This window comes from Mauremys reevesii, linkage group 21 (assembly GCF_016161935.1).
Source record: "Mauremys reevesii isolate NIE-2019 linkage group 21, ASM1616193v1, whole genome shotgun sequence".
In the NCBI taxonomy this organism is placed as follows: Eukaryota; Metazoa; Chordata; order Testudines; family Geoemydidae; genus Mauremys; species Mauremys reevesii.
In genome coordinates, this window is record NC_052643.1 from 22989166 (window position 1) to 23013409 (window position 24244).

Here is a 24244-nt window from a genome sequence, read left to right on the forward strand (position 1 = left end):
CTGCAATACAACTAATGGTAGATGAGATCCATTTGCCTAAGTATCTGAACAAGATTATTCAATTTAAGCTGCGGTCTCTGATATTAATTTGGGAATGGTGAATAGTCAACAAATCAGAAAATCAATTTGGACTGCGCGTAAGTGTTTACACGTATAGTGCTCCTTACTAGAGGAATCTGTACTATTGTTCTGCTACAGTTTAAATGTCCTGAGACCCACGGGAAACTTGTTTTTTTTTTTTTTTACTCTACTACTAAAATAAAGCCAGTAGGAAAGTTATCTATTGATCCTGCCATCAAACTGTCAACTCCCCACTTTATGGCACATTCAACTCACAGGAAAAAAAAGTTTCAAACTGTGGAATTCTCAGAAATGCTAGAACAAGAAGATACAAATTTTACAGAAGATACCTGAACCAATTAATGTAAAAAATGCTTTATGCAATACATTAAAATACGAGAAGATAGACCATGTGTATGCACTTTAATAAGGCTTCAACAGCTCAAATGACAATTTTAGTCCAATATGTTTGCAAATACAGACAAAACGGTTAATGTGCCTTTGAACACATCTTGTACCTGTTTCCCCTGCACAGCTGTAAGATACAGCAATACCAAGGCCATTAGGTACATCTATACATTACCTCTGTAATTGTGTCTACTTATACATCATGGTTTACAGTTCTTCCCTGTGAAGTTTAAGAGACTTAGTTTTGGAACATTGTAATCTCAAGGAAGAGACTCTAGTAACAAAAAAACAAAATTAATAAACAAAATGACCCCCCACCCTCCCAAAAAACCAGCAAATTGAAAAAAATATCAAATTTCCAGGGGCTATGTACATGAGTGAGTGCTTCAGTCTAAAAAGAATAAAATCTCTTTCAGGCAAACAAGCCTGTTTTCAAGGGAAGTAGAGTTGCTTAATCAAGCACTAACAATAGCATATTGAACTTTTACTGAAGTCTTTACCTTGGGAAAGAATAAATTGCTCAGCTGCACTGTTTCATCTCTCTAAGATCCAGCCCTTTTATTGGATCCAAACCCTGTATCTTGAAGTAGAAAATCAAGATACATTAGAAATAATCTCAGTTTTAAGTCCCCTTTTCTGAATCATTTCCAAGCCATTATTTATGGCCTTACAACTGCTCCAAATAGGATACTTTATATCAATTGTTTTGCCACTCTCACTGGTCCAGACCTGCTGCCTGAATTCCCTACCACCTTCCCTAAATGGTTTCGGAGGGAGGGAGGAAAAAGATGGATTAAAACAGTACAGAGAAAAAGAACAAAGGTTAATCATTGTCTGAAGGAGCGCTATAACTAGTCTGATAAAAGGTAAATGTTAAAAAGAACACTATCCAGGTTACCGGGCCCAGGTTTTTAATATACCCTCCATGCCCGACCCCTTAAATCTGCCTGCAATGCTCATGGGATTGTTAAATACAGTAGTTTTGCTCTAAACAGCCAATTTAAAAACAATAATAAAACAACTGCCAAATCCCAAACTCAGAAAGAGGCTATTTTGCTAAGGGAGCACAGTTGAGCATGAAACTACCAGGAAATGTTTAACTTTATTATTAAAGATACCTTGACAGCGTCCTTTCAAATATTTGAGTGGTAAGCTATTTCCAGCTAATATTTAATAGGGTCAGGAAGAGATCCTTTCTGGGAATTACAGATGGTAAAAAAAAAAAACAAAACAAAACAGCACATTCCTGAAAGCAAAAGGAAAATCTCTTCACATGAAAAATGTGCCCCAAGTATGACACCTCACCCCCTTCAGTATCTCTGATTCTGATGTTCTAGTGAAGATTAATTCAACATTCCTGAATTGATCAGTAGAGTGGAAATGGATTTCTGGCTCTTGGCAGTAGCATACTGGAGAAGATGTTATCAAAAGTTGTTAAAATATCCAACATTTCTAAAAACACATTTCACAGAGAAAGACCATGTGATTATTAAAGTTAGGATCATCTTCAAGTTTGAAAGTGAAACTGCAAAAGGATGGGTGTGTGATAGAGCCTCCAGAGACAGCAGAGAGGGCAGTTCCTTATCCCCCTTATCTCTGTGCTGAAGAGCCATTGATGGAAGGCTTTCACAGGCAAGCCACAGTTTACATTTTGGGGTACATATATGAAGTCTGAAAAAGCTAGTCATTCTTCACAATTAACAAATTATTTACTTCCATGCTGTACTGAAAGAGTAAGAGTGGATCAAAGACAGGATATCTGTAAGCAGGTTTATCTCTAAAGAGTTACTTTAGGACAGATCAAGATGTTTTTGATCTACTGTAATACTATTTCTTTATGGACAGATGACTGTGGTATGAAATCAGAGCAAGGAAACAATAGAATGCCTCTCCCTTCCTCAGCTAGAAATTTGTCTGTAAACATGATATATTGTTACTGCTACTATACTTTTACTTCTGTTTTATTAAATATAAAATCTGAAACGCTCTCTTGAAGTCAGGATGTCTCTTCAGTGCAATCTGCTTTGACATAAGGCATTTGGGGCAGTCATTTCAGAATGGGTTTCTGCCTTCTGGAAGAGTCAAGCAACTGTTTAGTCCTATATCCACCTTTGCTTTAATGCCCGACCATGTCAAAATCCTCTTCCTTTCTGGTCATTTCTCTGCTGCCAGAGGTTATAAAAAAACATTAGTGTCCAAGAAGACCAGTCCCTGTAAGTGAGAAAGCAAGAAAGAAGATTACACACACTCAAGATGAAATTAAGGTACGTTCAAATAAATGGAGAAGAAATAAGTGTCTTACCTTTAAATCCTTCTTCAGGCATACAAACTGAAAAGGAAAGATACCACATCAGAAACCTCTAATGACAAAATGACTTCTAAAAGAAGAATCAAGTGTCTGAATTATAGCATATTGCAAGCTTCAACAACTTTCAGGGGCTGGCTACAGGGAAAGAATACTTCTGTCTTTTGCTAATTTCTCCTACCTTTCTACACGGTGACTTCAACTCCACAAATAAGCCTCTCTTATGCTTAACATTTTCTGTCCCAAATGCAGTACTACATGACCATAAATAATTTTTGTCAAAGCAACCAACCAGGAAAGAGTACAGTGGTAATAATGTGTTTTCACAAAGAAGAATGTTTCTAGAGTTACCTTGCATAACATCATCCATTGCTGCATAATCTGCAATTGGTTCATCAGCCTATAAAACAAACCAAACACAGAACTGTAAAACAACACAAATACTAGAAGTTTAACAGTCCTATTAGCTAAGCAAGAGACTCTGGCAGATGTGCATTTGAACAGACTGGAGAAGAAAATAAATATCTGCTGCCAAAGAAGTTTTTCCAGTGGGGTTGGGGGGACAATAAAAAGAGGACTGGGAGCACTTCTGAGGCTTTAGGATCTCCAGTTCAGTAATGTCTCTCTGTTTAGGAAGGGCTGTTTAAGCCTGTGCTTTAGTCCCACTGAAGTCAACTAAGCATATCCCAACTGGGGCCATTATACTTTGTAGTGCTGCATGCTTACGAAGACATGTACGTGCACAGATATGGAAGCACTTGCTGTCCTTTGCCCAACTGGCACCTGTTAAACTTACAAGTGCACAGGTTACTAGTGACACTAGTTAAGGCATTAGTTAGCCTTCACCATCAACAGCTCTTTATAGAATTTAAGATTTTTCTTCCCTCAAAAAGGAGGACAGGAAATAAGTATGAAGAACTATACTGAGATTACACAGTTTAGTGCTCAAAAATCTAAGTGTGAAAGTTGAGTGCACAACTTTAATTCTGATGGCCTTGTGCTTATGCGCTACAGCAGCTTTCACATTCATTACACACGTATACCTTCAGCTGTAGAAAAAATATTAACTTCTCAGATACCAATCAAAGACAATGCATGCATCCTAGGAGGAGTGTTCAAATTGCAATATTTCCTGACTCAAATGCTTTACAGTGTAATCTCAATATTGTATTAGTGTAATTCTAAATTGATATAATTTCTGTTGCCAGTCAGTATTTCCTTTCAGCAGACCACCACAATTCTCGTTACCTTTAATAAAATGACTGACTCTGGAATGACTCCAAGGGCGCCAAGTGTTGCAGTGTCATCATTTAGTATCTTCCCATCGATTGACAAATTCTGGTCAAACGGAGCAACTGAAAATGCATGCATGATCTGTGCCAACACAATAAAACACACCGATTTTGTGCAAAAGCAAAATATATAAGTCCTAAACACACCAATAATACTGTCAAAAACCATGTGTCTTAGGACATCATACAAAACGGAGCCACTGATTAGTATATCATTGTGGATGCCACTGCCCCACCCCTTCTACGTCGTCACAGAGAACCAATGAGCAGTGCTTTGCAAAAGCCCCCTTGTGCACTGCTGCCATCTGGTGCAGAAATGTGACAGTTCTACTGTATTTAGAGCCTTCCTCATCCATGAAGTGGGAAACAAGATTTGGCTGTGAGTTACCATGACAGATCTTGGAGTATTTTTATACCTTCTTACACAGGAAAATCTAAAATAATGGCAATAGCTAGGAGTACAAGACATCTAGATTTACTTCCTTGTCACCAGTGTGCGTGCACACACAACAGCAGAGGAGAACACTATTTTTAGGAACAAAGGAAGTTCCTCACCTGTATTTTCAGCTCTTTCAATGTCTGGTTCGCAGAAACAAGTAATGCCTTTTCCCCTCTGACTTTTCTGTGTCGCGTGCTCCGTCTGATGCCTTGCTTTTGATAAACAATGTAGTTCTGGTGGGATATCTTCTGTCGTTTTGCACCACCATTAGTCTAGGAACAAGGGTCAGAAACAGGAAGTTTGCTTACTGAATTTATGCATAATGCAAATTTTTCAATCTGCCTCTTGCCCAGGTGGCCTTGTAAATAAGCTATTTAAGCAAGAGACGCCACAAAACATTAAAGTACATCTGTGATAATCAACTGACGCACACAGGCATCAGAGAGGTTGCAAGTACTGAAGGGCTTGCTCAAAGATATCCACATTTCCATTTTTAACTCGAAAACAGCATGGAGTACTGAACCACTTTTCAACGTGTGTTAAATATTTAATGTCGTAGTAACCACTTCTCTCCAAAGAGTACAGGAAGGAAGGCTCTGCCAAAGTCAGGGGTTACCATCACTGGAAGGTAATACCTCAGTATTTCTATGGGTACCAGGAAGAGAATGCATCAGTGTTAGGACAGATAGACTAGGACTAGGAAAGTTTAAGAATTCTAAGCCCTAATTTTTATAGGTTCCAAAACTATGAAGTCCTCTAGGTTCTACGTTTCTTTTCAAGAAGGTAAGTTAAGTGAAGTAATATCTTTTATTGGATCAACTTCTGTTGGTTAAAGGTACAAACTTTCAAATTACACAGAATTCTTCTTCACTTACCTCGTGACTGATATACTGGGACAACATGGCTACAATGCTTTTAAAGAAGATGACTTAATATCCACCATTTTTGTGGGGTTCACAAAAACTACATGTTCAGTAATTTAATAAAACCTTGAACTTGGAGAGCACCTTCTAACAGAGCTTTAAAATGTGCTTTACATTTAAAACATTTTCACAATATCCCGTAAGATGTACTAACAAGGAAACTAATCAAAACAATATTAGCTCCACAACCATATTAGACACACAGGAGCAAAGAGCAATTGGTTTGTCAAATGGAACAAAAGGGTAAGGAAATTTTAATTTTAAGAAAGTATTACAACAACAAGCTTAAAATAAAGAAGCTGATATATTTCTGGTTTCAACTGCTAACAGTAAATATAAGAAGATTCCTGTATTGTCAGAGCTGGACACTTTGCTAGAGGGAAACTCAAAATTGCAGCTTTTTAGATCTTTACCTGGTTAAAATCTGGATCCTGTTCCCCCTCTGGTTTGGCTTCCTCCCTTTCCTCTTCAGCTTCTGAACTGCTCACATTCAGTTCTGGAGCAGCTTCCTTCATTACCTGAAGTTACACAAATCACATACTGCGCAACTCTGTTCCAACAGCACAAACTCAGGTTGTCCCAGGCCTTTTAGCAGGTTGCTTTTAGAGCATTTTTAAGGGTGCTACCTTAATAAAATGAGCTTAAATAGGGCACAAGGTCAAGTGACCATAGTGGATAAAACATCAACGGCGCCGTCAAGCCCTAACCCAGGCAGATATTTGGAGTGCATCAACCTAGGACATAAACTAGAGTTTTGTCTCCTACAGCTTGGTAACACAAATCTAGCTTGTAAATGATCTTTGAATGGATTCTGGCTAAAATGGGACAAACTATCTGCTGCTTCCTGTAGCTTAGGAACTGTTTCCCCTTCAGCCAGCTCTTTCTCTGACCTGACCTCAGTGTGTTGAGAGAGCTGTAACAAAGAGAAACTACTATTCTCCATAAATGACACAGACACGACTGACGTGTGGTTGCATTTAGCAGATTGACAGAAGCGCGCATTAGTTATTTATTGGTCTGTCTGCAGTTAATTTATAAGTAAGCTACAGAGAAATAATTTATACACGTCTATCCCTACATTACTTCATGATAAATGTACCTACCCTACACTAAGGTAGGTATTTACACTTGTGCCGGGCTCCTCAAATAGTGTCGGAGGCTGGAATTTTCAAGGGAACGTATGGAAGTTGCGCATACTCCCACCTGAATGCCTCAGAGCCTGTTAACCCAGCTAGGTGTATGCTTCTCCAGACATGTATTTTGCAATTAAAGAAACCAGCACATCTTCTAAACCAGGGATCGGCAACCTTTCAGAAGTGCTGTGCCGAGTCTTCATTGATTCACTCTGATTTAAGGTTTCGCGTGCCAGTAATACATTTTAAGGTTTTTAGAAGGTCTCTTTCTATAAGTCTAAAATATATAACTAAACTATTGTTGTATGTAAAATAAATAAGGTTTTTTAAATGTTTAAGAAACTTCATTTAAAATTAAATTAAAATGCAGAGCCCCCCAGACCAGTGGCCAGGACCTAGGCAGTGTGAGTGCCACTGAAAATCAGCTTGCCTTCGGCACGCATGCCATAGGTTGCCTACCCCTGTTCTAAACATTGAGCATGAATTGCAGCATTCTCAAAGTTATTAGCAGTTTATCAAAGTTCTCACGTTTACAGAATTTACAACCGTGGCTGCAAGGTGAAGAGACAAACTGCCCATCTTCCACACTAAATTTACATATATATCTTAATATACATCTTTAACTAGATTTATACTAGTTACTGCTAAGTACCTATATCTGCCCTGAACTGAAGGCGAGTGTAGTGACAAATAAAGCTTAACTGATTTACGAAGCCAAATAAATCTATGTTGCAGAAAGTTATTAGTTAAAATACCCACTGTTTAGTCACTCCCAGGAACACCATAAACCTTGGTGCGATGACACCAGATGTTAATGGGCAGTAACAACATTTTGGTACTAATGATTTTTCTCATCAATTTAAGACTTTTGTATATGTGATCATGTACAAGTTCATTTAACAAACTTTCTTAAGTAGAGATCCAGTTGATTAAAAATCTCATCTAGAAATAATTTGCAAGGTCCCACCAGTTCTACCTACATGCAGATTCTACTCTAGTACTCAAAATCCGCTCACCTCTGCAGAGACAGAGCAAATTTCTGTGCCTGAAAATATGACTTTCAGCAATTCGAAAGCCATCAGAGCCCTAGCTGCTTCTGTTAACTCATACTCATTATTTAAAACTAGATTTAAACATGCAAGGACCTGAGCCACTCAACTATTATTGACTTCACTGGGCCCTGAGGGTGCTCAGCACCCTTCAGAAGGCAGAGCCTCTCCCAGGATCTGGCCCTGACCCAAAAAGAAAAACAATTCTTACTGTTCCATTTATTTTCCTCTGAAACTGATAGCAGATGAGATCAAATGAACAACAGCTATTTCACCTTCTTCACCCACACGGGCTAGCTTGTACACTTACAGCTACTAGTGTAACCCCCACACGGCCAGTGGAACAGTGGACTGAGCCTCTCAGTGCTTCTCAATGACCGGTTCGCGGACTGGCGCCAGTCCCTGAGATCTCCCTGACACAGTTTAGGAAGGCAGCAAGCCAGTGCCTGGTATCAAAAAGGTTGAGAAACACTGCTTTAGAGGGTCCTACCCTATGGACTACATACAACAATAATGGCTACCAGAGCCTTATGACACCATTTCCAGCATGCCTGCAGTCAGGCATGGAGACAGAATGCACTAGAAACGCCTACTGAGGCCAAAAGGGAGGCTTCCACGTGGGGTGACCTGGACAGGCAATTTACTGGGGCTGCTCAGGGAGTCTCTGATTAACACCCGCTCCCCGAAGGGAGCCTTTGATCTGCTGTGGGATTCAGTGCATAGGTCAGGCAGTTCCAGCCCTACAGAGACCAGTGTCCAAAGTGGCAGAAATATGACCTGACACCACTGACTGAGCCAACTCCACAGGACTCCAGATCAGGGAACCAGCAGAGGACCCTGCCCCACAATAAGACGATACAATAAAAGGGCCCACTCTTAAGCTGGCCAAAGCTCACAGCACTTCTCTCTGGACTCATTGCCAGCATACATTCTACCCGGGCAGGTGCCACGGAAGGAGCTGGGGGTTAGGAAGAGTCAAGAGGGTTGGGGGTGGGAAGTGGTTGGTTCTGGTCAGTAATTTTTAATTAACCCTTTCCCTTCCCCAGATCCAATTTTCCTATTCTCAGCGAAGTCCTCTTTGTTATACTGTTATTTTGGGGTTTGTCATTCCTTTACTGAGGGTTTTGTTTATATATTTTATTGTATTGTGTGTACTGGGTTTTATACTCCTTGCAAGCAGGGGTAGAATTATTCATTTTCCCAAGGGACAGCACCTCTTGAGTCCCAGGCACAGTGACGAGTCACAAGGCATCACAAAGAAGAGGGGAGATGCCTCTCCACGCTGCTAGCACCAGAGAAGACACTCAAGCCCCACCTTGAGAGAACGGTTACCCTACGTAGGCCTAACATGTTTAGTAGAGACAAACTAGCTAGTAACTCTTACAAAATAGAATAAAATGTCACGAACTGAACATAATGCACTGTGCAGCCTCTTCACAAGAGCCTGAGTTCACAGATCTCCTGACAGCTGAAAAGTTAAACATGTTTCAGGGAGCTGTTGGTAGCAGGTAAAATCAATAAAATCTGTCCCTCCTATCTGCTATGCCCTCTGAAAAACTCCTAGTACAACAAAATCCTGTGACTGTCCCGCACTAAAGTGCCTCTATCGTGCTACCATCAGCTGGTTCTTGCCAGCTTATCTGAAGAGCTTTCCTATAATGAGCCTTGGTTTCTCACCCAGAACAATAGAGCATTAAAACACACCTAAAAGACGACTGAAGGCTTACTGTAAGAACCTTCAGATATTTGTGAAGCAAGCTCTAGGGCCATTAGTTACCCTGTAAAATGCTGTTTAGGTTTTTGGTATAGTAAATTTACAACCTAAACTTGTGTTTTTGATTTTTAAAAAGCATCTTGACTCACTAGTAGTGAGCACTGGGGGAAAAACAAACAAACAAAACCCCCCAAACATCCAAATCTACTGTAATGAAAGTTTAATATTTATGAGGACATTTTGGTTTGGTTTAAACCAGTAGTTTGAAGAGTAACAACAGCATTGGTGCTTTTCCCAAGAGTTTCTAATAAGAGAGCATGCAGATTGCTTCAAACCGTCTCTAGAATCATCAAAAGTCACCTGTGCTGAAGAGGTATCCTCAACATAGCAGCTCCCACTGAGAGCCCATTTGCAGAGTGGAGGCACAGAAACAGTGCTGAGTAATTTCTCATGCAGCACAGGAATTCTCTTTTCCAATATATATTTTTATTTGATAACTATTTTTATATCTATCTTGGCTACTACTCGGTACAGTTTACCTTTAACAAAATTCAGCGAAGATTAGCAGTGAGGGATCAGTACCTTTTTATTATCCACCACTTTATGTACATAGATGGTGGCCTGGGTGTACTCACGCAGGTCCCTCTGCTGCTGGCATAACAATCCTTCTCTGCATTCTGGACACAGCTCTAGAAGGATAAACAAGGAAAGCATGGTTAAAATGCCAACATATATTTTGGTGACACTGATATTACATAAGGTACCACTACAAATATTCACCACCTTCATGATTAAACTGAGAGTAGCTTCCACAATGGGGGTATATTTTCCAAATTCTGTATCTTTTCCACTCCTCCCTTAAATTCTGACCCTGTATGCTGAAATGGCAGCTCCCTCTCCAAACCCCACAAGGGAGCCAGTACCATCTGGAAAAGCTATTCTACAGACACTGGTGAAGATAAGACTGTACTTACTGGGCTCAGAATCGAAAAGCGTGCTCTCAGGGCTTGTCTCAGCAGTTTGCATTCTGATGATTTTGATAACGTGATCCACAACAAATAGTTTTTGTATTGCCTCCCACTCACTGGGCCATATTAGAGCTATACTGTGCAAAGAAACACAACATGCTTCATGACATAGAAAAACCAAACCACAAGTTTTCAATTACAGCTGTGTAGCTTAGTTGTCAATAAAGGAAACTCTGTGCACAAGCCTTACAAGTGCACTGGGCTTTAGGTTTCAGAACCTTTTAAATGTTAACAAGAACAGTCTCTCTACCACCTAAAGCAAAACTATGCAGGGAGGAAGGATTGAGATGGAAGAAAAAGTATTAAAAAGTGGAAGATGTGTTACATTTAGCTCTGTGCCCCTGAAGAAGCAATCCCACAAAGCATGAAATCCATTGATGGTATCTGATACTTTGAAGGGAAGTCTTGTGGAAATCAGCTTTGAGAAGATCTGTGTCCATTCTGATGGTAAAGGTAAGGAAATGAGTTTCCAGTGTCAAATAATAGTCTCACTTGAGCTCATTCCTAATAATAAATTCTACTTTACTGATCATATTTCTTTCTTCAATGCCAGCCTTGCTGCTGCAGAGCACATCACTGAACACGTAAGGTACTTTCTGTGTGAAGATTTATCTAAAGGTGTAAAGGGGTCTTCACATCAAGGTAATTCAAAAACAGAGGGAAATGTTACAATTACAGAGATCAACAGTACTGTCCTCATGAGTCATTTGGTTCACATATTCCGGGAGGCCGAGAGAGAAATACCTGACAAAGGAAGACAAGTGAACAGAAGAAACTCACAGTTTAGAGTCTTCTTTGGTCATGGAAGCAAATGTGAACATGAGGCCCCCATGTGGGCAGAGAAGAGCACTGTTTCCTACTGATGATACAGGACTGCATCTTGTAGGCCTCCTGCTCAAACAGGAGAAGGGAAAACAAATGTGTACTTAGCATGGTTAGACAGAGCTAAGTGGATTTTTTTGGCAGCTAACTAAATTTACCAAAAAATACACATATGGGCATGGAAACTACTCATGAATGTGGGTCAAATATGGCGAATTATTTCAGCTGAAAACAACCTGCGTTTTATTGTAAACAGCTAAATGTTTTGAATGGACATTGTTTTGAAAAGGCTGATTTGTAACAACATCCAATATGTTTTTGTTTGACCCAAACAATTTTAATTTTGGTTTTTCATTTTGGTGAGAAAAACTGATTCAAAACTAGCATAATTTGGGGGATTTTTCACTGAGCTCTAGTTAGACATCACACAGTTATGCTATCTCCTTAACAAGAAATCAAAAGTCAGCAAATAGCACTGAGAAGAGAGATAAGTAGAGCATTTAAATTTGTGATTTTGTAGAAACGTAGCCAAAATTCAGTAGTATTAGACTGTTAGGCTCAGGGAATCATATATGTTTTTTTTTTATTTTGGGATGTTATTCTTGTATCTAGCACTGAAGGGAGATTTTTATCTCCTATTAATGACAGACTACAGAAGCAGGACTGAGTTATGTCCTTTGACCAGGATATAGCTTTAGTCATGAGAACAAACTAATCAATCTGGTATCTAACTTGACCTTCTCCTTCAGGCAGAGTAAACATGAACATTCGCTGTTTCTCAGAACCTATAACAACCAATACCAGCTTAAAAATCCCAGTGCTTCCTTATTTCCACAAGGTCAGTCACTACACAGCAAGATATTTTAATTTTAGCACAATTCTACACTGCACCATACAAACATCATCCAAAAGTCAAATTACTACATATAAACCTAAAAGGAATAAAAGGAGTTCAGTGAAGATTTAAAATATGAACCAATTTACCTTACAAATTTCCTCCATTCTTCTACAAAAAACTGTGATACAATGTAGAGCTCATCTGTCTCCTGGAAAAACAGACTTCATTTAAATTAACCTAACAATGGAGATAGAAAAAACCTAAGTTTTCACTGTCTTTGTTATACCTGCTCCTTTTCAAGATCCTAATATTCTTTACAATAACTCCGTTCAAGTGTGACTTCTGAAAGCCAACTACAATAATTTAAGATCAAGTACCAAGAACATAGCGCACAGCGAACCCGTGTTACTGCTTATATTATATTAGAAAGTTAATTCAGTTTTGTACCCAATTATCTTCAATCCATTGTATAAATTATTTCTACTGAACTCCAGCAAGCCTTATGGCATACACAGCCTGTGATTAACCAGCAGAGCATATTATACTAACTGTAGCAGGGGTTGGCAACCTTTCAGAAGTGGTGTGCCGAGTCTTCATTTATTCACTCTAATTTAAGGTTTTGCGGGCCGTAATACATTGTAATGTTTCTTAGAAGGTCTCTCTCTACAAGTCTATATATTATATAACTAAACTAGTGTTGTATTGTAAAATAAACACGGTTTTCAAAACGTTTAAGAAGCTTCATTTAAAATTAAATTAAAATGTTGATCTTACGCCACTGGCCTGCTCAGCCTGCTGCTGATCTGGGATTCTGTTCACCTAGGCCGGCAGCGGGTTGTGTGGGGCCTGCGGCCAGGACCCCGGCTGGGAAGGGTCCGGCAGGCGGAACTCCAGACTGGCAGCGGGCTGTGCGGGGCCAGCAGCTGGGACCCCAGACCGGCTGTGGGCTGAGCCGCTCAGCCCACAGCCGCTCAGGGGTTCCATCCACCGGCCCCTGCCAACCGGGATCCCGGCTGCCGGACCTGCTCAGCCCACTGCCAGTCTGGGGTCCCGGCCCTGCCCACATACAGTGGGTACCTACCTTCTCCCTGGTTCTGGCCCATTCTCTTCCTCTCTCTGCACTGAGCTGAGGGTGGGAGTGCACTGAGCACAGGGCTGGGGGTGAAGGGTCTGGCCAGGAACTAGAATGAGGGAGGGGGCTCAGGGTTGGGGCAGGCAGGAGGTTTGGGTGTGGGGCACTTACCTGGGCAGCTCCCATTTGGTGCGAGGAGTGCAGGTGGGAATGTGGATGGGGGTGGAGGAGCTCCCATTTGGTGCTCAGGGTGGGGGTGGGGATATGGGGGTGCATGGGGTGTGGGGGCTGGGTATGTGGGGGTGCAAGAGTCAGGGCAGAGGGCTGGGGGCATGTTAGAGGGGTGCAGGTGTCAGGGCGGGGGCCAGAGTCAGGGCTGGGGTTGTGGGGGGGGGTGAAGGAGTCAAGCAGAGGGCTGGGTGTGTATGAGGGGGGTACAGGGCTCAGAGCACAGGCCTGGGTGGGGGGTGGGGCTGCGGGGCTCAGGGCAGAGGGGTGTGTGCATGTGCGTAGGGGGGGTGTCAGGTCAGGGGGCTGGAGGGCATATGCCCCTATTCCACCCCCCACCCCTTCCCCAAGGCCCTGCGCCTGCTTCTTCGCTGACTCTGCTCCTTCCCGACCCCCTCCCTTGCAAGGGCCATCAGCTGATTGGCCAGGCAGGGAGGGAGGGACGCAGAGGAGGGGAAGAGGCTGGGGAGCCAGCAGGACCAAGCTTCCGCCCCTTGCCCCCGCACGCACCGAGGGGGGAGGGGGGAAGCAGAGAAGAGCGAGCAAAATTTTTAATGGCACTCCTGCCTGCCGGCACTCCAGCAGGCAGCAGCATGCCATTAAAAATTGGCTCGCGTACTGTCTTTGGCACACATGCCATAGGCTGCCGACCCCTGAACTACAGAGTTGCAGACTGCTGCTTCGATGGGCAGATCTCTTTGCACACAAAAGGGGCTACTGGCATTCTTCCATTCCCCACCCCCAAGTTCCCTGTGTGCCAGCCTCCCATTCCCATTATTTCAGGGACTCCCTATAACCCCCGCCCCAACATACATGCCAGAGGCGTTGTCCCCCTTATTTCTCCCCTCTGCCCATACCAGGATCCCCCCGTTCTCTCTGCCCCATGCCACTGTGTATCCCCCATACCATTATCCTTCATTTTCTCCTTCGGGGCTGTATGTCCCCTCATGCCAGAGCCCCCTATTCTCCCTCCATCCCAGGAGCTCTCTGTGCATCCTTATTGCCTCCACCATTCTTAAGTCGTTCAGGGCATCAACATGTTGAACTCTACTGGGGGGAGGGGCAGAGGTGGGATGGGGATGGAGTTATGCAGCAATGTTGTAATGTCAGCCAGGAACTGGTTCTTTGATCTACAGAAAATTACAGAGATGACTGAACTTGCTGGATGTGCTAATCAGAAGCCGGGGCTGTCACCCCCTCGTTTCCCCTTTCTGGTTTTCACCAAAATCAACAGGGTTCTGCCCACTGATGTTAGAACATTCCCGGAATTGATTTGATGTGGTGTTCAAAAGCTGCATTCAAACAGAGGAATATTAATGTGTATAAAACACTCCTCTTGCTGCTACCACAATACCCCCCCCACACTCAGTGAGGTGACAGTGAAAACAGCCTTGCTACTCCTATCATGACTGGCTCCAAGAATTCACAACCCCTACCCTACCTGTGACTTGTTTGCTGCTTAAAGACACTCCACCCCCTCTCTAGAGTTTTTGCCTGCTGCTGGAAGAGAGACACACCAAGTGTATAGCAAGACAAAAACCCTTCCCTCCAGTAGGGTTCAGAATGGAATTCTCCAGCACATCAACAGCTAATGCTCTAAACCCAGTCCTGTGGTGCAGAAAATTAATTAGTACCGCTTCCATGTGAAATTGCTCAAAGGTGCTGCTCTTACTGCTGGCTCAGTACCATGGGAGCAGCAGGTGTAGGTAACACAGCTACTGTCAAGTTACTTTCTTCTACAATGTATTGAGGAGAGCAAGGGCCAAATGCTGCCTTCAGATGAGGGTGTACCTCTCAGGACAGAAAAAAAATTAAGATATATTCCAATAAACAAATTAACCAATAAAGTATCACCCTAACACCAAAGAGCAAACCACTGTGGCACTAATTATATCAGCAATTGGTTGATAAAAAGGAAATTCCTTTCTTTGGTAAATTTAAGACTTGACTTGCAAAAGAAGAACAGTGGAAACAGCTCCTCTTTTGAAAGAACAAAAAAGACAAAAAACTTGGATGGTGGGCTGCTATTTCTACTCTCACTTCTTCCCGCTGAGCTGGGCTGTTCTAGCCTGCTTCCACAGATGGCCCCAAAGACCCTTTCAGCATGCAACTTTTCACTACAACCTTTCCCCATCAAGACATACACAAAAATCTCCTCTCTGGAAAGCTAGCACCACAGGATGGTAGAAGAAAGAAAGATGGATGATTACAGGAGGGAGAAGAGGAGCAGGAGCAGCAGCTAGGTTACTGTGACAAATGATCTGGATGCTTGACAAGATCATCTGGAGAAAGCAGGTGGCGGATGTGGGAGCAAACGGTAGGGGATAAGACCCAGGCAGGAGGCCTGGAGACGAATTTAGGGGGGGAGCAGGGGGACATTGAGAAACTAGCTAGGATTCAAGATTAGGCTGAAAGGGAGGTTTACTGATGTTTGAGTGACATTTGGATAGAAGGGGGAAAAACACTAAATTTCTCTCTGATCAAGTATCAACCTCCATGCAATAAGGTCAGGTCCAATGTCAACTTAGGACTCAGGAGATCCAGGTTCAGTTCCCTGCTCTATACCAGACACCCCTGAGCACATCTCACAGGCACAGAGAGACTCAGTTCCCCATCTGTACAATGGGGATAATGGCCCTGCTCAGCCTCACAGAAGGGTTTCAAGAACAAATGCATTCAAGTTTGTGAAGTAAAGACACTGAAGAAATAGAGCCAGGTCAATACTTAAGACACACAGACGGAACCGGAGGAAGTTTACTTCAACTAATATTTGCTATTCTTTTTCATTTTAAAGGACATTCTCTTGAAAGATACTCACTTCTACAGACGCCAGTCAAAAGAGCACCCTGGAGTTCTTTATCCAAAGAGAGTATCCAAGTCAGTGCTTAAAGGATTTGTAAGGAACTTTTTTTTCAATAAGCTTTACACCATGTTTGCATGGTCTAATATTTTGCTCAAGGATTACACACACGAATTCCCTTCTAATAGATCAGAATTTTACATTCTATTGTCAAATGCAAGAGTCCACCAATAGCCTTTTCCCAGATCTGACAGACAATCAACCTTTCTTAGTCTTTGTACCTGAGGCCAGCTACCAAGACACGGTCTGCATTTGTCTTGGAACAGGTTCTGGAGAGCAGTCTTCTGCTCACTTGCCATCATCTTATGCAGGGCTTCATTTTCCTCTCCTTCTCTTTCCAGAATCTGTGTGAAAACGAAGTGGGTATTCACCCATGAAAGCTTATGCTCCAATACTTCTGTTAGTCTATAACAAGGGTCGGCAACCTTTCAGAAGTGCTGTGCCGAGTCTTCATTTATTCACTCTAATTTAAGGTTTCGTGTCCCAGTCATATATTTGAACGTTTTTAGAAAATCAGCTTGTGTGCCGCCTTTGGCTCACGTGCCATAGGTTGCCTACCCCTGGTCTATAAGGTGCCACAGGACCCTTTGTCGCCGTGAAAACAGAGAGTCCTTTTGGCCACTTGTGTTTGTTTTCAAAGGTGCTATTAAAAAGGTAAAAGCAGATTTTTTTCCTCCCATACATTTTAAGCCAGGTGAATGCCAACATGAAAGCTAGAGCTACCATCATACATGAACTGTGAAAAGGCTTACAAAGTCATCAGATATTCAGATACCTTGCACTGGGAACAGCACTCTTTGCTATTTGGAAATTCTGGGGCCTTTGGAAAATACTGCTTGAGCTTTTTCCAGGCTTCTTTAGAAACAACCCTCCTTTCATTTTCTGATATGCATAGGTCACCTGCATGGAGAAATCCAAGAGAACATTTTTGTTCTGCACATACTCAGCAAAAGTTTCACAGCACTAAAACAGATTTAAGAGATTACCTGTATGAATACAGAAGTAGATTTTACACCCTTATAATCTGACACCTGTGTCAACACTTGAATAAAAAGAAAAAGAGCAACTTACACAGAAGAGTCACCTTCAGCCTTTATTTCTATCCCATCAATGATAGAGTTTCCTCCTGGAGGTAGGATTTTAGTGCTTACTCACAGCAACAGTATGGTTTAAGAATTATAGCTAATTATTTTAAAAGCTAACCCAATACATTCTTAAAACAGCATTTCTATTTAAAAACAAAGATCTTAATCTACCACGATTGCCCTTTGGATTTACAAAACTATGTGCCTGAGCCACAGACACGGGAACTATGGGTGCTGCAGTACCCAGGTTTTACACGGGGCTCCTGGCTCCCTTACCCCCGTCTGGGTCCCCCTCTCCTGGAGACATGGTCCTGCTCTTGGTCCCAGCTCTGGGAGGAGGGAGCATGGATAGGGTTAGGGGGCTGGCTTTCAGCTCCCCCACTATTAAAAATGTCCCAGCGCCACTGGCCTAAGCAGCAGATTCAAATGCAACAAAAGGAAAGGAAAGGAAAGAGAGAAATCCATGGATCAGGAAGAGAAATTAAGGGTAAGAACAGAACCAGGATCAAGGATACAAGCACACACAAGGGTTAATGTTTTCCCACTCATGGGTGCCTCAAATTATGTACTTAAAAAGTGGTTTGATTTTCAAAGCTGCTGAGCACCCCACAACTTTTAGTGACTTAAAAATGAAGCTGCATGTGCTACATACACCTCTACCCCGATACAATGCTGTCCTCGGGAGCCAAAAAAATCTTACCACGTTATAGGTGAAACCGCATTATATCGAACTTGCTTTGATCCACCCGAGCGCGCAGCCCCGCCCCCCGGAGCGCTGCTTTACTGCGTTATATCCGAATTCGTGTTATATTGGGTCGCGTTATATCGGGGTAGAGGTGTACCTCTGGAAAAATAAGGCTACCATGATTTATTTGCCTAAATATGGCTTTAGGTACCTAACTTCAGGCACTGAAAATTCTGTCCAACATGTTCTCCCACAACTACCCTTCTGAAAGTGTTATTGCATTTAAAACTCCACATTTCTGTAGCAATCGCTTAGAATGTGAAGCTCCACAGGCCACTCAAACACAGTTAGAAACCATAATTAAACATGGCAGATTCCGCTTTCCATAATGCCCATTTTGAAGTGAACTGCACAAACGGTGCACAGAAAGCTGAATGCCACTCCATCACTTGAATCTTTTGATCAAGAGTGCCCTATTACATCCAGTTGAGTGGAATTAATTCTGTGTGAGAGGAAAATATGAAGTGAGGTGTACCAAATATTATTAAAAAATGATGCCAATTACATATCATTTATCTTGAACTATTTTTCAGGAAACTGACAAAGAAAAAACTGACAATCAGTAAGATAACGAATTAATAGAAAGTATTTATGAGTTATCCTGGTAACAACTATGCCAAAAAGGTCACGGCGCCGCAATACAGGCATCAAATTTATGTGTAAGATTCAAGATGGTGGGAAAACATAGTATTTCATATATGAGAAACTATGCTACTTCATTGCTGACAGCCATAATTTTTGCCTGACTTATAGTTGTAAAGGTGAGAGGTACAACACAACTGAGCCCTCGCTATTTAACTGCTGCTGTTGCGTCAAAAGCCCAGTGGTATTACAAGGTGTGGTAACAATGCTGATGCACAACAAAATGAGAAAAATATTAGTTTCAGTACAGAGGGTAAAGTAGTGAACGGCAAACAGCAAACAACCAAACACTGATATGGGAAAGAATGATGCTCAACCTTTAAAGTGGGTATTAACCAACAGTGGGAAGAAAAAACACTTGAAAAGTTGCTGTACTTGAGGGAGTAGAGGCTAGCTAAGAACTATTTAACAGTTTCTTCTCTTTCTATAGCCTACCCCAGCATGAAATGGGTTTGTTAGCCAAAAGATACAGAAAAACACACCGAGGAAACTCCTTGGCTCTATTTCTTTAGTATTAGAACAAGTCTTCAATGCCACTGACCTGTCATCTTCTCTCACTGTGACAAAGTCTGAACAACTGCCAATTTCCCAAAGAAAAAAAATAGCAACAGTCCATTCCTGGATTTATTACAATAAATGAAGGTCAGACTTGATTGTTTTAAAATAGCAGTTGCTAAATTTGACCAGTTATTAACCTAGGCTCACCATATGGGGAAAACAGGACTGGAATGATTTCCAGAAACCATCAGGGACATGAAAATAAGATTGTGTAAGTAATTGCTCTGACATCATAAGATTTATGAAACCAGACTAATAAGCTATAGTGATAGGTGGAAAATCTGATCAGAATGTACAAATGCTGTACCATCTGGAAGGCAAAGACCCTGACCATTTACTCCTGGGAGAACTGTGCACCACTGCGCGTGCATAGAATTTATGTCCCCCGCAGATTTCTTTGCTTCTCTGCAGAAAAATGACTTTCTGGCAGGGAAGCGGCAAGAGCAGTCAAGCACCACTCCCTAGCTGCGCAGGTACATTGTTTCAGGCACCTGGAGGAGAGGTAAATCACCGCAGGGCTGAGGACACCCCAGCCAGTGGCTCCTACCCTGAGCCGCGATCAGCTGCTAGTCCCAGCCAGGCTGGAGGCTGGAGAGGATCGGACTTCCTCTTCTCCTGCAAGGACTGGCTGGGGCTGTGTCAGACCCACCCCCAGAAACCTCTCCCAGCTGCAGGAAACTCAGCATCCTCCCCACCTTCCTGTCCCTATTGCTCATCAGCTGTGCAGGGGAGGAGTCGTTGCACAGGGAGCTGCTCTCTCATCTGCTCAACCCCCGTGCATCTGGACCTCCTATGCCCAGACACCCATACCAAGCCTCACCCTATACACCCAGAGCCTCCCTAGCCCTCCACACTTGAACCCCACCCCACTGAACCTCAACCCCTGCATCTGGAGCCCCCCTGCACCCATACCACCCCCCGCTGAGCGCCACACTGAACCCCCCCAGACTGACAAGCCCCACCAACCTGCACCACCCTGAGCTCCCACATCCAGACCCCCATGCCACTGTCCCCCAACTAGCTGCACCCAGACCCCCACCCCACCAAGCCCCACTCCCCCAGACCCCTCCGCTGAGCCCCAACCACTTTCACCTGGAAGCCCCTGCAGAGTCCCATTGCCCCAGCACCTGGAATTCCCCATCCAGATCCCCCCATACCTAGATCCCCCACTGAGCTGTCTGCACACCCAGATTGTCCCACACAGAATCCTCTCACCTCACACTTGGATCCCCCCCACACTGAGTCCGTCCACACTTGGATCCTGCCTGCCCACACCAGGTACGCCTGGCACTGAGGTGCAGGGCCCCAGGGTGTATCTGGGGCAGGCCCAGGCCTTGTGCTGTGTTAGGGTCAGGTGCAGCCTCACCACTGAGTCCGTGTCCCAGGGGTGGGGAGGTTGTACGGCAGGGGTGGGCAAACTTTTTGGCCTGAGTGCCACATCGGGGAATAGAATCATAGAATCTCAGGGTTGGAAGGGACGTCAGGAGGTCATCTAGTCCAACCCCCTGCTCAAAGCAGGACCGAACCCAACTAAATCATCCCAGCCAGGGCTTTGTCAAGCCTGACCTTAAAAACCTCTAAGGAAGGAGATTCCACCACCTCCCTAGGGAACCCATTCCAGTTCTTCACCACCCTACTAGTGAAAAAGTTTTTCCTAATATCCAACCTAAACCTTCCCCTCTGCAACTTGAGACCATTACTCCTTGTTCTGTCATCTTCTACCACTGAGAACAGTCTAGATCCATCCTCTTTGGAACCCCCTTTCAGGTAGTTGAAAGCAGCTATCAAATCCCCCCTCATCCTTCTCTTCTGCAGACTAAACAATCCCAGTTCCCTCAGCCTCTCCTCATAAATCATGTGTTCCAGCCCCCTAATCATTTTTGTTGCCCTCCGCTGGACTCTCTCCAATTTATCCACATCCTTCTTGTAGTGTGGGGTCCAAAACTGGACACAGTACTCCAGATGAGGCCTCACCAGTGCTGAATAGAGGGGAATGATCACTTCCCTCGATCTGCTGGAAATGCCCCTACTTATACAACCCAAAATGCCATTAGCCTTCTTGGCAACAAGGGCACACTGTTTACTCATATTCAGCTTTTCGTCCACCGTAACCCCTAGGTCCTTTTCTGCAGAACTGCTGCCCAGCCATTCGGTCCCTAGTCTGTAGCAGTGCATGGGATTCTTCCGTCCTAAGTGCAGGACTCTGCACTTGTCCTTGTTGAACCTCATCATATTTCTTTTGGCCCAATCCTCTAATTTGTCTAGGTCCCTCTGTATCCTATCCCTACCCTCCAGCGTATCAACCACTCCTCCCAGTTTAGTGTCATCTGCAAACTTGCTAAGGGTGCAGTCCACACCATCCTCCAGATCGTTAATGAAGATATTGAATAAAACCGGCCCCAGCACCGACCCTTGGGGCACCCCACTTGATACCGGCTGCCAACTAGACATGGAACCATTGATCACTACCCATTGAGCCCGACCATCTAGCCAGTTTTCTATCCACCTTACCGTCCATTCATCCAGCCCAGACTTCTTTAACTTGCTGGCAAGAATACTGTGGAGACTGTATCAAAAGCTTTGCTAAAGTCCAGAAATAGCACATCCACTGCTTTCCCCTCATCCACAGAGCCGGTTATCTCATCATAGAAGGCAATTAGGTTAGTCAGGCATGACTTGCCCTTGGTGAATCCATGCTGACTGTTCCTGATCACTTTCCCCTCCTTTAAGTGGTTCAGAATTGATTCCTTGAGGACCTTTTCCATGATTTTTCCAGGGACTGAGGTGAGACTGACTGGCTTGTAGTTCCCTGGATCTTCCTTCTTCCCTTTTTTAAAGATGGGCACTACATTAGCCTTTTTCCAGTCATCCGGGACCTTCCCCGATCGCCATGATTTTTCAAAGATAATGGCCAATGGCTCTGCAATCTCATCGGCCAACTCCTTTAGCACCCTCGGATGCAGCACATCCGACCCCATGGACTTGTGCTCGTCCAGCTTTTCTAAATAGTCCCAAACTACTACTTTCTCCATAGAGAGCTGGTCCCTCCTCCCCATACCGTGCTGCAGAGTGCAGCTGTCTGGGAGCTGACCTTGTCTGTGAAGACAGAGGCAAAAAAAGCATTGAGTACACTAGCTTTCTCCACATCCTCTCACTAGGTTCCCTCCCTCATTCAGCAAGGGGCCCACACTTTCCTTGACTTTCTTCTTGTTGCTAACATATCTGAAGAAACCCTTCTTGTTACTCCTAACATCTCCGGCTAGCTGCAACTCCAAGCATGATTTGGCCTTCCTAATTTCACACCTGCATGCCTGAGCAATACTTTTATACTCCTCCCTGGTTATTTGGCCAATCTTCCACTTCTTGTAAGCTGTTTTTTTGTGTTTAAGACGAGCAAGGATTTCACTGTTGAGCCAAGCTAGTCGCCTGCCATATTTACTTTTCTTCCTACACATCGGGATGGTTTGTTCCTGCAACCTCAATAAGGTTTCTTTAAAATACAGCCAGCTCTAGAAATTGTATAGTGGGCCATGAATGCTCACAAAATTGGGGTTGGGGTGCAGAAGAGGGCGAGAGCTCTGGTTGGGGGTTGCAGGCACTAGGGTGGAGCTGGGGATGAGGAGTTTGGGGTGTAGGAGTGTGCTCTGGGCTGGGACTGAGGGGTTCGGGGGGGTCAGGGCTAGGGCTGGGGTGCAGGAAGGAGTGCAGATTCTGGATATGGGTACAGGCTCTGGGGTGGGGCTCGGAATGAGAAGTTTGGGGTGCAGGAGGGTGCCCTGTGCTAGGATCAAGGGATTTGGAAAGCAGGAGGGGGATCAGGGCTGGGGAGAGGCTCACGGGTGCAGGCTCCAAGCAGCGCTTACCTCAAGTGGCTCCCGGAAGCAGTGGCATGTCCCTTCTCTGGCTCCTATGCATGGAGCGGCCCCTGACCCTTGGAGAGGGGCCATGCCACAGCTTCCGGGAGCCGTGTGGTGCGGCCCCTGACCCAGCTCCCCAGCAGGAGCTCATAGGTCAGCTTAAAATGGCTCAGGGGCCAGATCCAGCCCGCGGGCCATAGTTTGCCATCCCCTGCTGTAGGGTGATCTCCCACCTTCGTACAGCCAGTGGACTGTGCTCCCCACTGCCATGCTGGAGCCTCTGCATTTATTTATTGACAAATAAAACTTTTAAAATACTGTGCACAGAATTTTTATTTTTTTGGCACAGAATGCCCTCAGGAGTAACCACTGTCCCTTCTCATCATCTCTCTCTTTTCAGAGTAGATTCTGGGCATGAACATCAAAATGGCCTAACCTGGTAATCAGACAAAAATTATTCAAGGAGGTCAGGAAACTACCAGAGAGAAAGAAATAACAATCCTCTGGAATTAGAGATGAAAAAGGTTCCTGACATATGCATATAAGATGATGGTAGTGGGAATTCATAAGGGAAAAACCTTTATGATATTTTTGGATGCAAGCCAGACCTAACAGATCAAGCCCTGGACTCTGCAGAAAGCACCATGAAGGAAGTAGTTTCCTCCTCTGCAAAATTAACTGTCTATTACAGAGAAAACAGATTAGCTGATACACTTAATTCAATGGAAAATTTTGAACGCATAAGGTGAAAAGAGCATTTTACAAGAACAATCTGATGTTAGCTCAGGATAACGAAACCTGAACTTTGATGGCCCCAATATTTAATGTCATTTATTTTTTTATGTGGACCAAAGTCACAGATCAATTTATAATGAAAAAGACGGTTACTCACCATTGTAACTGTTGTTCTTCGAGATGTGTTGCTCCTATCCATTCCAGTTAGGTGTGCGCGCCGCGCGTGCACGGCTCTTCGGAAGATTTTTACCCTAGCAACACTCGGTGGGTCGGCTGGGCGCCCCCTGGAGTGGCGCCGCTATAGCGCTAGATATATACCCCAGCCGGCCCGTCCGCTCCTCAGTTCCTTCTTGCCGGCTACTCCGACAGTGGGGAAGGAGGGCGGGTCTGGAATGGATAGGAGCAACACATCTCGAAGAACAACAGTTACAACGGTGAGTAACCGTCTTTT

The 24244-nt window shown here is 43.7% G+C and overlaps 1 protein-coding gene across 2 annotated transcripts in view; it reads right to left on the reverse strand.

Moving 5' to 3' along the window:
- Positions 1 to 466: 466 nt before the first annotated feature.
- Positions 467 to 24244, reverse strand: part of USP48 (ubiquitin specific peptidase 48) — a 61464-nt gene continuing 37686 nt past the window's right edge. For both annotated transcript variants that reach the window (XM_039508591.1, XM_039508590.1), the window contains exons 16-27: positions 16947 to 17071; positions 16393 to 16515; positions 12158 to 12219; positions 11132 to 11242; positions 10298 to 10428; positions 9906 to 10012; positions 5841 to 5945; positions 4621 to 4776; positions 4022 to 4147; positions 3125 to 3173; positions 2771 to 2797; positions 467 to 2679 (exon numbers count right to left, since the gene is read on the reverse strand). In XM_039508591.1, coding sequence (XP_039364525.1) covers positions 2657 to 2679; positions 2771 to 2797; positions 3125 to 3173; positions 4022 to 4147; positions 4621 to 4776; positions 5841 to 5945; positions 9906 to 10012; positions 10298 to 10428; positions 11132 to 11242; positions 12158 to 12219; positions 16393 to 16515; positions 16947 to 17071 — 1145 coding nt within the window. In that variant the 3' untranslated portion in view covers positions 467 to 2656. The remainder of the gene's footprint in view (positions 2680 to 2770; positions 2798 to 3124; positions 3174 to 4021; positions 4148 to 4620; positions 4777 to 5840; positions 5946 to 9905; positions 10013 to 10297; positions 10429 to 11131; positions 11243 to 12157; positions 12220 to 16392; positions 16516 to 16946; positions 17072 to 24244) is intronic.